Here is a 16323-nt window from a genome sequence, read left to right as displayed (position 1 = left end):
TTAAGCTTTGTATCAATTTGACTACGCTAAATGCTGTTCTTAGCTGTTCGTTCTCTATTTCATGATGTTAGAATCGGTTGATTGATCTTAACTCTATTTGGTCCACTACTAATAAGGATCAAGACAATATTAGCAATAAGCATTTATTGAATGACTAATATAGGCTAGCCACAGGCCTATATTAATATATGTTATTTTCCAGTAGTATAGACAGAGTTGTCAATATCCCCTAATCTCAGCCAACCTGCTCTATAACATGATAATATATACCACTTATGGAGTGCCATTCTGCCCCCAAACACTGTACCAAATGATTTACATTCAATAATCTTGTTTGATTCCCTTCACAACACTGATAGCATAGGTGTAGTGATATTTATATAATAAATAAGGAAATGGAGGCTTGAAATGAGTAAATAATCTGATAGAGTCTCACAGCCAACAAGTGGCAAAATTGAGATTTGAGACAACCAAGTATGTCTGACTCCAAAGCCCATGCCCTTCAGGCCATAATCATTCCATCAGATTATCCATTACCTTTAGTTTCTCCCATAAGAAAACCTGCCAGGAGCAAAACCCATCATCAGTGCAGATGGTGATATCGAGGGGCTTTAGACTCTAGAATAAAAGTAGAGTTTTATGCATAGAACTTTAAAATCATTCTCAACTCTAATGAACTGCAGTTGAGGAAGTGATTCTGAAGGAAGATTAAAAAGATAGAAGGCAAGAGGCACCTGGGTGGCTCAAACAGTTAAGCATCTGACTCTTGATTTCGGCTCAGGTCATGATATCACAGTTCATGAGTTCGAGCCTCACATGAGGCTCTGTGCTGACGGTGCAGACCCTGCTTCAGAGTCTGTGTCCCTCTCTCTCTCCCCCTCCCCTCTGTCTGTCTGTCTGTCTGTCTCTCTCTCTCTCTCTCTCTCTCTCTCTCAATAAATAAATAAATAAAAATAAACTTTAAAAAGGATAGAAGGCAAAATTTCATGGAAGCCAACATAAATAGAAAAACACATTATTTCTCATCATGAGTTACTTATGTGTTCCTGCTGTAGCCATCCTCCTCCTAGATTCCCTGGGCTGTCCTAGTGTCTCTTTGATACCCAGTGGAGGTGGCAGCTTCCAGATCCTCCCTATATTGCCTTCTCTTCTCATTTGCATTGCTGGTGTTAAGTTCTGTGCGGCAGTGTGGGCCCAGAGACAGATCTTAGATAAGTCAATAAGATGTAGGCATTTTTATTTATTTTGATAGCAAACTTTATTAAACATTTTTTCTACAATAGCTACATTCCCACAAGGCTGCTTGCATAAGGTTGTCAATAGGAGCTGGTGTGAAATTAAGTTCAACTATATTTACCTTTGAAAGCTTCCTCCATGACCTCCTATTAACCATCCAGGGCAGGGGAAATCCAAATGTAGATTTAAGAACTGCCACTATCGCTTGGCACAAGAAACATAGATTAAATAGAAACTGGAGACGTAATTGTTCCGTCTTTGAATGGAAAAAACTCCGTGCCTTTTCAGCACCTTTTAAAGAAGTTAATGATTTTATGAAAACAACGAGTGTTTTAAGAAGTTAAAAATGGTTAGCTCTTTGTCAAACGTTCCGTTCCTGTCAGACCAGTTGTCGCTCAGCAAATGCCACGTATAAATTTCTTATCCAGTTCAGTTTTCTAGCACAGGGATCAGAGAACAGATTATCATAAACCTGCAAAAAGCTATCTGATGTATTCACACAGGGGTGACAAGAAGAACCTCTTCTGAGTGATAATAGGGGGCTATGCACACAGCCCCTGGATTCATTCTCGGCTTTCTAAGAATTCCCCCCAAAACTAGATACCACTTTCTTCCTCTTGGCTTTTATTCTACCCAAGGCCGAACCCCAAGTCTAGATCAGAAGTTCTCTAACTATGGAAGTTTCCTATTTGAAGCATTGGTTCTCAGTGCCTTAATGAGGTGAGCCACCTGCAGGGTCACCTGAGGTTTTTGTTAGACTGTGGATTCCTGGGCTGCATCCTTCAGATTCAGTAGGTCTGGAGGGAAGCCTAGGCATCTACATTGTAAGTGTTTTGGGTGATCTACTGATCCAGGTGGTCAAAAGGCCACAATTGAAGAAATGCTATTTCTCGGCCCTCATTATGAATTCTCACAGCGGAGTAGAAGACGCCAAGACCACTTCCTAGAATATCTCCTTCTAATTGGAAATAGCTTATGCAAGTGAAACGAGATGAAGTAGATAATTTGGATTGAAAAGGAAAAACTGGTACATACGAGAAGTGTGAGTTTAATGGGCCAGAACGTAAAACTCTGAATCCAAGAATGCTAAGTATGGAAAACTTCCAGAAAGAGTAATGAGAAGATGATTTAAAAAAAAAAAAAAAAAAAACTGAAAGAAGAAAGCACACATACCATAAGAGTTCATGGACTTGGAATTTGACTTTATTATACTCAAATACAATTTTAAACTAGAAATAATTTTTGTCATTGTCAGAGCCTGACTTTTGTATAACTTCCTACCTTTTCAGCCAAATTACTAACCACAAGACTTATCAAAGTTCTGTCGCACTGCACATCTTTATGTCACCAGAACTACCTATGGGCGCCTTTAAAGCCTTCTCAATTCCCTTGAAGCCTATTCTTCTCTAAGAATGGATTGAAGGGAAATTAGTGGCGGAGAACTGATAAGCATTTACAGTCAAGAAAGCATTTCTCAACAAAATACTTAGGTTCTAATGCTTTTAGTGGTGGTGAATTTAATATGAACACTTACTTTAAAAGCCTTCCATTGTCACTTATTAATGAAAATGAAATACTGATTATCATATTTAAGCTGTCAAGATAGTAGATTAAACATTTTAAGGTGCTAGAGAAGAAATTTTTTTATTTGCTACAACCTAAACTTGAAAAATAAACAGTAGACTTAGTCTTTCGGGTTGCATTTTAAAGCCCATTTTGCTTTTGAGAAATATCCTATAATTCTAGTACATTTTTAGCTTTGTCACGAACATCTCATAAGAATACAATTCATCTAGACCCTTTATGCACTTTAGAGATGAGGTTGGTTTTTAGTTTCACTCTTGAATAGCCAATTCAGCAAATCCAGGGCCCTTGTAATAATTTGGTACTACATGTGACATCTTACAGAAATCTTTGGCATCTGATTTTAAACAGTAAGTGCTCCAAGACAGGAGAGGGCAAGATTGTTATAGACCCAGAGTTCTTGCAATTTAAAAAAAAAAAAGTTAAGGACTCTACATCCTGGAAGTTTGCTCATTTCTTTCCTTTTTCTCTATTAACAGAAATAATGGATGACTGTTCAACAAATTGCAATGGAAATGGAGAGTGTATCTCTGGCCATTGTCATTGTTTCCCAGGATTCCTGGGGCCTGACTGCGCGAGAGGTAATGTTGCTCTGTTATTCCAATTGGTTTGGGGATATACACGTCTTTTGAGAACTCGGAATCAGTAGCAATAAGAGGAGGAAGAGAAGTGGCCGTAGGAGTAGCAGCAAACCACCACCCCCCCAGCACAACCAAAAGCTGAGCACTTACTCTGCCACAGACTGTTTGTTATAAACACTCTGTTACCTCTTCTGAATCATACATCCTTTAGAAACCGGTGACGTAGATCTACTGTTATCCCAGCTTATTGTGCCAAGAAACAACCTCAGAGAGGGGCGATAGGCAGTTACCGAACGGGTGGAATTTGTACCGGGGTCCTCTGTAACTGCTTATATACACCCGCGTAAATAGGAAGGGATAGGCAACCAGCAAACCGATAAGGAGCCTTAGAAAGTAAAGACTGGCAAGTCACGAGTGAAACAGCAAACTTTACTGTTTCCTCGACTTGCCCGTAGTTTAATTCTCGAAAAGCTTTAGATAAATCACACTGCGTTTCACCCCATGCGTACAGTTACTATGGTAGAGATGCTTTCTGCTCATTTTCAGTGTATTCTTACGGTTCTCAGTCTGCTAATACTTTAATCTCAGGTTTCCCAGCCACTCAGATTCCCTTAGATTAAATTCTGCTCAGCTGAGAATTCTATAGCACTTGCTGGCTTCCTGGGAGCATGACAGATCTGGAGGATGTGGGGATTAGGAAGATGGCTGGTATTAAAAATTGACTAAGACAGAAGATACAGGCCCTGCCCTCAAGGAGCCCATAGTTTTAATAGGGAGCCAACAATGACAAAGCAGACTTTAAGTATTCTAATAAAGGTCTGCACCAGGTGTCACGGGAGTAGACATCTGTCCAGCATAAATGTATTCAAATATACGACTTTTTAAAGATAACATTTTATACTCCCTGTTTATCAGTTTTTAAAATTTTCAGGTTTTTCTTTCTAAAAGTGGCGTACATCTGTTTGAGGAAGAAAAGCCATAAGAGAAAAAATAAAACCTTGGTTTAAAATAATGGTAACAGTAGTAATAATAATAATAGTTGTTTAACGGTATGTTGGAATGAAAAGCACATACTTGAAATAATTGCTTCACACAGGATATTTTCATAACTTATCCTTTTTCCTCTCTCATAAGAGGAAAATTCTATTTGTAATCGCAAGGATGTGCCTGTTGAATAAAGGCTAAGTTAGAAATAGTACAAATTTTTGCCTGAAATATTACACAAGAATCAATAGACGATTGCTCTTTGGAGATTTTAAAAGCATTTTGAGAACACTACAAGTTCATTTGCCAACCTTCAGATTCGTGCCCTGTGCTGTGTGGTGGGAATGGAGAATACGAGAAAGGACACTGTGTCTGCCGAAATGGCTGGAAGGGGCCAGAGTGCGACGTTCCAGAAGAGCAATGCATTGACCCAACGTGCTTTGGTCACGGCACCTGCATCATGGGAGTCTGCATCTGTGTGCCAGGATACAAAGGAGAAATATGCGAGGAAGGTCAGAGCCCCATTTTAATCTATTGCTTCAGGCTTTTCTCTCACTGAATTGTGCAACTGTCATCCTGTAGAGATGCATCTAGTAGAGATGCAGGTAGTCTCTGCAAACCGTAAATGTTCAATATGTCTTTAGTACATGGAGACGAGGGCTGGAGTCTGGGGAACTCATGTCTCTTCAGACAGTCTCTAATATTAACACAGGGCTGTATCTGGGACACTTGCAGAGCAGTCATGAAAAATGGTGTCCCCCCCCCATTTCTAACACTGCTTCATAACTTGAGAATTTCCATATTGATGACATTAGGTGTTAATTCAACTGCTTTCGTTGTTCCACAGTACATTAGGCTATATCTTACTTTAAAACACATGATAAAAATAATAATGGATGCACATTTGGAATGATTTCATTGAATGTTTTCTTTGGGAGCGATTTGTAATTACCATTATTATTATTGCTTTATAGTATTTATTTTTACATACCTCATGCTGGAACTTGACCTCCATGCCTAAGGAAGCCAGCGGACCACTAATGAGCTTCAAGGCAGTGCCTTTATATTAAAATTCACTCCAAAGGAACCTTTACACACACGACGCACAAACATATTTTGAAATGGCAATAGTTTCATCATTTAAAGAGACACATTGGAAAATAAGTTTACTAGTAATCAGACCTTTTTCATGCCACATTCCTCAAATAAGACTGATTTCAGAAATAATATTAAACCATTACCATGGGAGATGGTCTCATCACAACTGTTTTTCAGGAAAGAGGCTGCTGAAAATGCACTATAATTGCTTTTTAAAGATGGCTCATTAAGACTATTACACAGCATTCTAAAGGGCTTAATCTCATTCCGCTCCAAGAGTTTAGCTTTCCACCTCCCGTTAGCAATCATAGAATTTTGGTGTGAAGATTATATCTGTTCCAGTGAATGGCATTGGGCCTGGACAGGACACCAGAGTTCCTGAGTTACCTCTGGAAATCGTTTTTATGGTTATCCAACTGCAGTCATTATGTTTAAGTTGTAAACTCAGACGTTACATGGACATATGCATGTGCACCCAAACAATGATACCCCTCACAGCATCTACAGTTCTCCATGAAAATGTTTAACCTCATTAATTTAGACCCTTCTGATCAAAATTTGGGAGGCACTTGAAAAAGGACTTAGCTTAAATTTCCCTTCTAGGGATCTCTAAGAAAATGTGTAGAATAGCCAAGATAGCAAGGAAGAATACCCACCATATTTAACAGTATAAGCTTGTCAAATACAGCAGAAAAAAAATGTTTTAAGTTAAAGGTCGTAGACCAGAAACTCACAGGCTGAACTGGGCTTATGGATGGGTTGTGTTTGGGTCACACAACAGTGGTGGTGGTAGTGTTTTTTTTGGGTTTTTTTCCCCTATGTGATCTATTTGCCAAAATTTAAAAATAGAGAAGCGTCCTATAAAAATCTCTCATTTTGGTCTTTCTTGAGCAACTGGAAAATCTGATAACCATGGGCCTGTGTTCCCACATGGCGATAATCAGCTGGAACCAAGCAGCCGCGGTTTCCTTTAAACTGGACCCTTCTCTCAGTTCCCTCCCAACACACTGGCTTCTTACGTCCAGTTCATCTCATTCATGTATGCTGCTTGCTGGCTCATTCAGACATATGGCTTTGTGCCTCTGATTTAAGTATGACTTACGTATTCCTTGAAGGTGGACTTTTAATAAAACAAACTAAGTTCACTATTATTTTGTTTGCTATAGTTGTTGTGTTTTAATGTAACAAAATAGCCTCCTTCTAAAAAATATTCTGTACTTTTAGACTTTCCCTCTTGATGCAAATAATGAACAAAATAAAATCAGATGTACCTTTTAGTATTTATTTGCTGATTAGCTCAGGAACTAAAGCACTGTGCTAATGACCTTAAGGTTATGGGCTAATTATAATACAATAGCACTAATTGTAACAATGCTTAGGCTCTGTTCCATTACCAAAAGCCACACCCGAGACCAGACCAGTCTTATGAATGAAGGCAGGTTTTATCAGTCTGTTTCATTGCTGGAATACTTTTTGAATTACTTATTCAAAGCATACTCCCCTCATTATGTGGAATCATTTTAGTTTCATCTTATTGTATCGAGAGAGTAGAAATTTGGAAACAACCTTGTCATTTCCCATGGAATGGCCCCTCAATTAAAAACACAAAACAATTTTCCCCAAGGCAAGTATAGGGATCTACTTCTAAGAGTTTATACATTTGTTACAATGTGTCCAAAAATTTCCAGACCCCCAGAATTAGAGACAAATAGAATTGCATCTGTGATATTCTAAATCATCAAAGACTATGTCACGGCATCCTGATGGAAGGAGAGGCCACACAAACAGTTTTTTTAATAATTTTTAAAATTTTGTTGAGAATGTTGTATTTTCAGTGCTTCTGAGAAATTAATGAAAGATTATAATAAATTGATTATGTTGTATGATTTCATGTAACAGCAGTCAGCTCACCTAATACCTAATAATCTAAGCCTAAAAAATATGTTTTAATATTTTTAATATTTTATGTTTTAATATTTTTATATATATTTTATATTTATAGACATATATGTGTAGTATATTTCTATATTTTATATATTGATTTATATGTAATATGTGCATACACACACACACACACACACACACACGCACACATACTACTCTAGACATACCAAGTGAAAGCCAATTCTCAGAGCTAGGATTCCAATTTCAGAAAAGACAAGGAATGACTTCCCCAAAATTCTTAGGCTTTCTTGCGAAGCCAAGGAATTCCTGTTGAAAGCCCACACTGGTGCAGCCACCCATTTATGTGGGAGTACTACACCTTGCGTAACAATTTTAAGCAACGTATGTGTGGTTTCCTTCGTCTTCTAATTTTAGGATGCAACCTTTATGATACCCTACATATTTTTAAGTATTAATCATCTCCTGGTTTGAATACAGCCTTTTTATGAGACATTTTATTACCTAATTTAATACCGTATTAATGACGTATTAGGAAATCAAGTGTGAGTATCTCAGTTTCATCATCCTAAAGTATATAGGCAACACCTATTCACTTTCAACCTTTTTCCTCCTTTTTTGGGGCTTTCAGAAGACTGCTTGGACCCGATGTGTTCTAGCCATGGCATCTGTGTAAAAGGAGAATGTCACTGTTCTACTGGTTGGGGAGGAGTCAACTGTGAAACTCCACTTCCTATATGTCAAGAGCAGTGCTCAGGACACGGAACTTTTCTTCTGGACACTGGGGTGTGTAGCTGTGATCCCAAGTGGACTGGATCTGACTGTTCAACAGGTACACTGGAGTTACCTCCTTCTCTTCCTTCCTCCACTCCCAAATTTTCACTGGCCTTTGCCTTAAGGTAGAACTTGTTAAAGTCTGGGTTGTATGACTTCATGGGTCATAAAGGACTTCCAAGTATTTCCTAGGCTAGCATTTTACTGGGTTTTCATATGCAACATGCTACTGGGCTTCTTCTTGTATTTTCCGTTGTAGGTCTGTACTTGAAGCTCTGTCCTCATTCTGTATTCTCCCACAGTTTTGTCTTTCCCTGAGCCTCCTACCATCAGTTCTATACAGGTTATTTCAAAGCTGTATCTCCCCCCAAATAATCTTTCACATCTAGTCATCTGCTGAGTATTTCCACTGGGTGTTCCATCACTTAGAAACAGAACTTAGCTCAGGAACTCTATTTATACATTGCCATATTGCCACCCAATTGCTCTTCCCACGACTTGGCTTTCCTTTTCCTATTCCTTACCTTAAAATCAGCTCTAGGTCTCCCCTGTCTAGAAACAAACTTCAGATATCCTAGTCTGTTATTAAAAGCCCACCACAGATTCTCCCAAACCTCTGTCTCCAACCTTTCTTCTACTTGTGCTTCTCGCATGAATCCCTCCTTCTGTGAATGTACTCTGTATGCTCTGCCCCCTCCCAGGGCATGCCACGTTCACACTTTTCTCCATGCCCTTTCCCCAGTGGGGAATGCTGGTACCTTTCTAACCTAGGAAAATCCAGCCCATGGGTGCCTGGGTAGCTCAGTAGGTTAAGCGTCGGACTCTTGATCTCGGCTCGAGTTCTCACGGTTCATGCGTTCAGGCTCCATGTCGGGCTAGGCACTGTCAGTGCGGATCCTGCTTGGGATTCCCTCTCTCCCTCTCTCTGTCCCTCCCCTGCTCATGCTCTCTCAGTCTCTCTCAGAATAAATGGATATACTTAAAAAGAAAAAAAATCCAGCCCACCCACCAAGACCAACTACAGTTTTTGCTATTCTATAAAACCTCTCCTGATCACATCAAGAGGATCCTCTGAAATCCCACCGTACGCATTGCTAGACAGTAAAAATGGCATCGTGATGTAGGTATTTGTGTACGTGATTTGTTTTTCCACCTAAACTAAAAATAATGGGTAGTTCTTTATACTTTGTTTTCTTACCCTTGGACCATGTGCTCATTCAATGAGTAGAATGAACAAATAATAACTCCTACAGAACCTCTGCCTGTGAATTTTGTTGAGAATGTAAAATGACATGTGGTAAACGGGAAAGATTAGGAGCTCGGTGGGACTTTTTGTACCACAGAATTAGTTTATGAACCAAAAAGTCTCCAAACCTATGCTGTAAAGAAATGAGAAAGCCCCTCTGTTAAGAGAATTAAACCTAACATAATACTTTACTGTACAAAATTTTGTTGCCTCACATACAAGTAATATGGGAGAGAGGATTGCATTTTACACTTTCAGAAATGGGTAAAATGATAAATTTTAACTAATAATAACTAAACTATAGACCTTAAAATTCTTCATTTATATACTTAGCAAATGCATGTGTGCCTGCTATGTGCTTGTCATGGTGCTTGGTGCTGGGGATGTGGTGGCAAACAAGATGGATGTGGTCCTTGGGCAAAAGGAGCTTCCAGTCTAGCGGAAAAGACACTTAGAGCAAGCTAGAAGATGGTTACAAGAAGGAAGTAACTGGGTATTATGGGACTTTATAGTATGGCTCTAGGCTGACTATTCATTTATTTGCTACATGTCATTGACCACCTTCCATTCCTTCATGTGTCAGATATAATATGTCCGGAGCTTCGAATTTAAAATAAGATTAACGTTTGTGTTGTTATTAAAGCACACGCTCACATAACAATTATTATGTAATAGGCGCTCTTCTTTCTTTAAGTTTTGTTTTACAGCTTATTTACTCATTTTGGGAGGGGTGGGTAGGGCAGAGAGGGAGAGAGAGAATCCCAAGCAGGCTCTGCGCTGACAGCCCAGAACCATGAGATCACGACATGAGCCAATATCTAGAGTTGAGACGCTTAACCGACTGAGCAACCCAGGCACCCCTAATGGGCAATATTCTAGGTGTTGTACGTATATTCGTTTAATCTTCATAACAACTCTGTGAGATAAGTACTATAAGTGTGCCCATTTTACGAACAAGGAAGCTGAGCTACAGAGAGGTTAAATAACTTGCCCAAAGTCATCCGTATAACAAGTAATAGAGCCGGAACTTGGGCTAATAAGCTATTCTGGCTTCACGTTCTGTACATCTAACCACTGTCCTGTCCTGTCCTGTCCTCTAGAGGCCTGTGACCTAATTCACTGTATAAAAAAAGTATTATTGGACTGTGTTGCAGAACACAAAAAGGGGACAGTAGGGTATTTCTGTGAGAAGAGGCCCCATAGTCAGGGAAGACTTTGAAGGAGTCAACATTTGAATCCACATTAGAAAGATGATCACATGTTCATCACGTGGACAAGAGGGGAAAGAACATTTCAGGCAGATGGAGTAACTTAAAGAAATAGAGCTATGAAGGCAAATGCCATGACTGAGGGTTTGCTAGTCCTTGGGCATAGCTGCAGCCTAGAAATCCAAGAGGAGACAGGGGCAGGGCTAGAACACAGGGAGTTGGGTTTACACACCATGCTAAGGGATTTGCATTTCCCCTTGACACAGTAGGAAGCCACCAAGTGGTTTACAACAAACTGCATGGGAGATAGACCACTCTTTCAGGAACCGGAGAGGAGGCGATGCCTGACCTGGGGGCCTAAGGGACAAGGGCGATGTGATGATTAGAGTTGCCCAGGAGTGGAGTGCTGGGGAGGGCTGGAGCTGACACACCGCGCTTGTGAGAATAGCGAGGCGGAGACATACCAGAAAGGAGTTACCACAGCAGATGAGGGACAGAGAGGAGCCAAAGATAACCACCCTGAATCGCTAGGTAAAAGGAGGCACCACCAGCTGACACCAAACAAGCACACGCAGAGGGGCACCTGGGTGGCTCAGTCAGTTAAATAGACTTGATTTCTGCTCAGGGCATGATCTCGTGGTTCGTGAGTTCGAGCTCACGTCGGGCTCTGTGCTGACAGCTCGGAGCCTGCTTGGGATTCTGTCTCTCCCTGTCTCTCTCTCTCTCTCTGCCCCTCCCTGACCCTCAAAATAAATAAATAAACATTTTATTTTATTTTTTACCTTTTTATGAAATCTTTTTATTTATTTTTGAGAGACAGAAAGAACACAAGCAGGGGAGGGGTAGAGAGAGATGGAGACACAGAATCCGAAGCAGGCTTCAGGCTCTGAGCTGTCAGCACAGAGCCCGACGTGGGGCTTGAACCCATGAATTGTGAGATCATGACCTGAGCTGAAGTTGGATGCTTAACCTACTGAGCCACCCAGGCACCCCAATAAATAAAATTTTTTTTTAAGCACAGTCAAAAAGCCAGGTTTGGGCAAAGAGACAGGACCTGGTGAGGTCAGTTTTGGACGTGCTAAGTTAGAGATGCCTGCAGAAGATCTGGGTTGGTATGTCCCGTGACAGATTGATACTCAAGAATGGAATTTATGGGAGAACTCTGAACTGGAAACAAATATTTGGGATATAGTTCAGACCTTAGGAATGCACATTATTGTCCAAGAAGAGTGCAGAGAATAAGAATGAAGAAAGTCAAGACCCTAGAGAACACCAATATATAATATCTTTACCATGAGAGGGTTCCTAACATTTAGTCAAAAACTGGCCTCTTTATATAAGACTTAATAAGCATTTATTGTTTGAATAGTGAATATGTATCATACAGTTTCTCCCTCAGGTCACTCACATCCCTCATGTGTCCTTCCTGATGCCACAGAATTGGGTAAAATTTTTGGCAATACACCTCTTACCAATTGTACAAATTCAAATATTTGTATTTCCAATGAGTCAACGTGAAATTCCGTGTGCTGAGAGTTTCTCTTTCCACAGCCCACCCCTTCCACCTAATACACAAAGACATGCACCAGGCCTGTCAGCAGAAATGACTCAGAAGGGGAGGAAAAGGCTAATTATGAACATGCCTCTACACTTGCCCCCTTGCACATGAAGTACCCCAACCCTATGCTACGCCTCCCTCACCTCAAATCACCCTTACCCATCCAAATAAATCACATGGTCCTCACCATGCGTGAGAGCCCCCCAATGTGAGAGCCCCATAGAAGATTAGGTCTGGAAGAAAATGTACAGATGTCTGCCTCAATGTTTCATAGATGTGGTGGCCTCTGGGCCACCTGCCTCAGCATCAGTAGGGATTCTAATACTCGGCAGCACAGACAGGTGAAGCAGTTTGCCCAGAGGTGAAAGCCACTGAACTGGTCTAACCTCCTCACTGAATTGTTCATTTCCCCTATTATGTCCCTGTCCTCATGTGAGGCGATGAGATACTTCGGGATCAAACGTATCTATAGCTGGGGAGACAAGTGTGAACAAAGATTTAAAATACCTCTCACTAAGCTATAAAAGAGAGAGGTGCAACGCACAAGGTGTATTTAGCCTCACTCGAAGGTCTAGAAAGTAGTCACAAAAGACCACAGCCCTGAAGGGGACTGTATACCACACCTAGGAGTTTAGACTTGATCCCGAGGACAATGGGAAAGCCACTGAGGGGGTTTAAAGAGGTTAGTGTCATGACTATTTACATTTTAGAATGATCACTCTGAATATAAAAAAAAGTGAGGTAAAAAGTAAAGAAAAGTTGATATAAGGGAATTTACGCACAGATGGAGATGAAAGGATGGGTATGAGAGAAGCTAGGAAACAGGACTTGGTTACTGGATACGTGCCAGGGGAGGCAGGAATTTTCACGGACTCTGTGATGTCCATGGTGGGAGACTGGATAAATGGTGAACACCGCTAACAGAGAAATGAGTCACTTCTCTACTAAACAAATTTTCATTGAGCACCTACTATGTGCCACATGCTAGGATCTTGAGGATCAGTGAGGAAAATAAAGATTCCTGCACCAGCGGCGCTTGCAGTCTGGCAGGGGTGAGACAAGTGGTAAACAGTGAAGATGTTTCAAGTTTTTGAAACATGAGCAAACCGAGGGCCGGAGAGGTGAAAGAAGCCATCCAAGACCAAAGACCTGGCCAGTTGCAGGCAAACCTACAAGTAGGAGCCAGTTCTGCCGATTTCATTTTGTGTCTGGAGTTCTTTTCAGCCCTCCATCCTTACCCCCACCAGAGAAAGAAGGAAGAGTTAGACAAGGAGCTGGCACTCAGGTGAATAGATGAGCTTACAGAGAAGGTCAGGTTCAAGGAGATGAAGGGCATCAACTATCAAGTGCATAAATGATACATTTTTGTCCAGAGATCCCGGACTAAAGCCACACTCATCCATTCTGGGTCCGATAGAAAAAGAACACTAGAATCATCTCTTGCTCAAAGAAGCAAAAGGGTGGATAGGTGTGACCCCAAACTCAGCAGGCTCACAGGCAAAAGCCTTCCTAATAAAACTACCAAATTGAAAAATAGGGGCAGGAAATGCCTTGCAAATCTCTAGTGTCATGGTAGGAATAGTCCTTCTGTGATTTTTAAGCTCCATAAAGGTTGTTCCCACAGAGCATATTTAACCATCAAGATGATCTCACTGTGCAGACTTTTAATTGAGTGTGCTCAGTACAGGAAGCAATTTAACATCTGATTCTTATAATGGATCATGTCATTTCAAAGGTGGATATGCTCTTTGCCATTGATCATTTTCTTCCTCTAAGCGCATGAAGCTTAGCTGTTAGCATGTTAACTGTGCTGCTCCGATACCAAAAGGACCACAGTGAATGGTTTACTGATTATTTTCAGTCTGTCTTCCAAATACATTGAGTATTGTCACAGCACCATAGTGATGCTTGATAGAGGCATCTTTCACCTGAGGGTCTCATGGTACTTCACAGAGGTTAACTCATTAGTCTTTAAAAACCACCTCGAGGGGCGCCTGGGTGGCGCAGTCGGTTACGCGTCCGACTTCAGCCAGGTCACGATCTCACGGTCCGTGAGTTCGAGCCCCGTGTCGGGCTCTGGGCTGATGGCTCAGAGCCTGGAGCCTGTTTCCGATTCTGTGTCTCCCTCTTTCTCTGCCCCTCCCCCGTTCATGCTCTGTCTCTCTCTGTCCCAAAAATAAATAAAAAACGTTGAAAAAAAAAAAACAAAAAACAAAAAAAAACAAAAAACAAACAAAAAAAAAACTACCTCGAGAGGAATACAATCAAAGCTTGTCATACCATGGTTGAGATTTGGATATACCACAGGTCAGACCATACTCCCTTAAAACGTAACTCCTTGCCATGAAATCTCAGTAACACATTTAGCCTTCACTAAGGATATTGGCCCTAACCTCTACTATCATCATTTTAAAATGCATCTACTATATTCCTCTCATAAAATCTGGCATCTCCTGGTCACGTAGTCTTTGAGGGGGAACATAAAAGCAGAGTTTAGAGCTTTGATGAAACCTATCCTTGATGAAACTTCCTCTGAGCCACCCTGTCTGTTGTTACTCACAGATAACTGACAGCGAAATTCATAGAAGGTAAGCATTCACATAGAGAGGACAACTCTTGCTCTTCTCTGCTGTGATCCTCTCTCATTATACTGTACCTTAGAAGTAGATTAATCATCTAGAGAGACATGGAACATTCGGCCCTGAGGTATTCCTGAACATTCTATTTGCTATACAGCAGAAACCATATGAGGTACTATCATTTTGTACCCCGTCCAAGCAGGGTTAGTTCCTGAAGATCCCATAAGGCTTCGTTATAAGGATATTTGTTTTCAGCCTAGCTTATGACATGTGGTCACCTTGTCCATCAGAGAGATGACAGTATATGTATGTGTGTGTGTGTGTGTGTGTGTGTTCGTGGCACAGTGACCTTGAGTAACTCACTTAACTTCTTTGAGTCTCACCTGCTTCATTTGTGAAATGGTAGGTTAGCCAAATGGCCTTTGAGGCCCCTTCCAACACTGAAATCTATGATTCTTGATCCTGTATATTGAGCTTTTGACACTGATTATGAATGGTTCGTGGATACAGTCCATAAACTCTCTTAACTCCATATTGTTTATGGTGAGAAAATATTAATTGTAAATAGTTTTGTTTTTATTATAAAGACATCCACACTTTGATATATAGACCATGTTGTTGTAGAATTTACTTCTACTTCCAGAGGCACACACACACACACATACACATATACGCATAAATGTGTGTGTGTGTGTATGTGTGTGTGTGTGTGTGTGTGTGTGTATCTTCATTGTAACAATGTCTCATTATGTTTTTAAGTGTTCCCTAATGGATGGTGATATGCATCTACTAATAAAACAGATAATTAATGGGGGAAGTTGTAAGAGGCTCATATAATTATTTTTGCTGGGGAAACTTTCCTTGATTATACAAGTAGCATATGCTTTAAAAAAAAAACATTATTAGTTTTCCCCTTTATTGAAAATGCCAGTCATCAAAAGATTTTCATCTGACTGTACATGTCTACCATATACAATGTACCACTTTTCTGCAATTTCAAGGAATTGATCAGACCATTTGAAATGATTAGTGTGTACACTGTATTTTTCCTACAGACATTACAGTAGCAGCAGGGTCATAAATGCCATTTGATAAAGAAGCTTTGTTCAAAATGTAATGTACATACTATGGGCACAGCTATGTAGCCATACATCATGCCAGTGAAGAGAAAAATCTTCGCATGTAAAAGAAAACTAGAATTTAGCATCTTCAATAGAAGACAGATAATTAATGTAACAAGATTAGGTGCGTCGTGTTGCAGGTACTTTTCCCTATTCAGTTTTGGACTGAATTTCTTAGGAACTGTAGCTGAGCTCTCAGAAGAAATGTTTCTGTTAGTGAACAAACAATGTTAGTATATCATAATGCTACAAATTCCCTGTACTTAAAGAAAAGCTCAAATATAGACACCCAGTCACTGAATTATGATAGGAGGTTTTAGAGTGATTTTTAGCAACAAGGACAAAAAGCTTGTGACGAATCCTTATATAGGCTTAATTAATTTGCTATTCAAAGTTTGACAGTCTGTGATCAAATTTATTTTAAAGTAAATCTTTTTCTACTCCGTAAAATA

At 40.2% G+C, this 16323-nt stretch overlaps 1 protein-coding gene across 1 annotated transcript in view; it reads left to right on the top strand.

Annotated features, from left to right (window-relative positions):
• The window catches only part of TENM1 (teneurin transmembrane protein 1), a 556826-nt gene that overhangs the window by 301260 nt on the left and 239243 nt on the right, over positions 1 to 16323 (top strand). The window contains exons 9-11 of the mRNA XM_032592148.1: positions 3300 to 3401; positions 4703 to 4897; positions 8017 to 8217. Of these exons, the coding sequence (XP_032448039.1) occupies positions 3300 to 3401; positions 4703 to 4897; positions 8017 to 8217 (498 nt within the window). The remainder of the gene's footprint in view (positions 1 to 3299; positions 3402 to 4702; positions 4898 to 8016; positions 8218 to 16323) is intronic.

Source organism: Lynx canadensis, chromosome X (genome assembly GCF_007474595.2).
Source record: "Lynx canadensis isolate LIC74 chromosome X, mLynCan4.pri.v2, whole genome shotgun sequence".
Taxonomy (NCBI): domain Eukaryota; kingdom Metazoa; phylum Chordata; class Mammalia; order Carnivora; family Felidae; genus Lynx; species Lynx canadensis.
The sequence above is the reverse complement of the archived record's forward strand: the minus strand, read 5'-3'. Positions and strand labels throughout refer to the sequence as shown.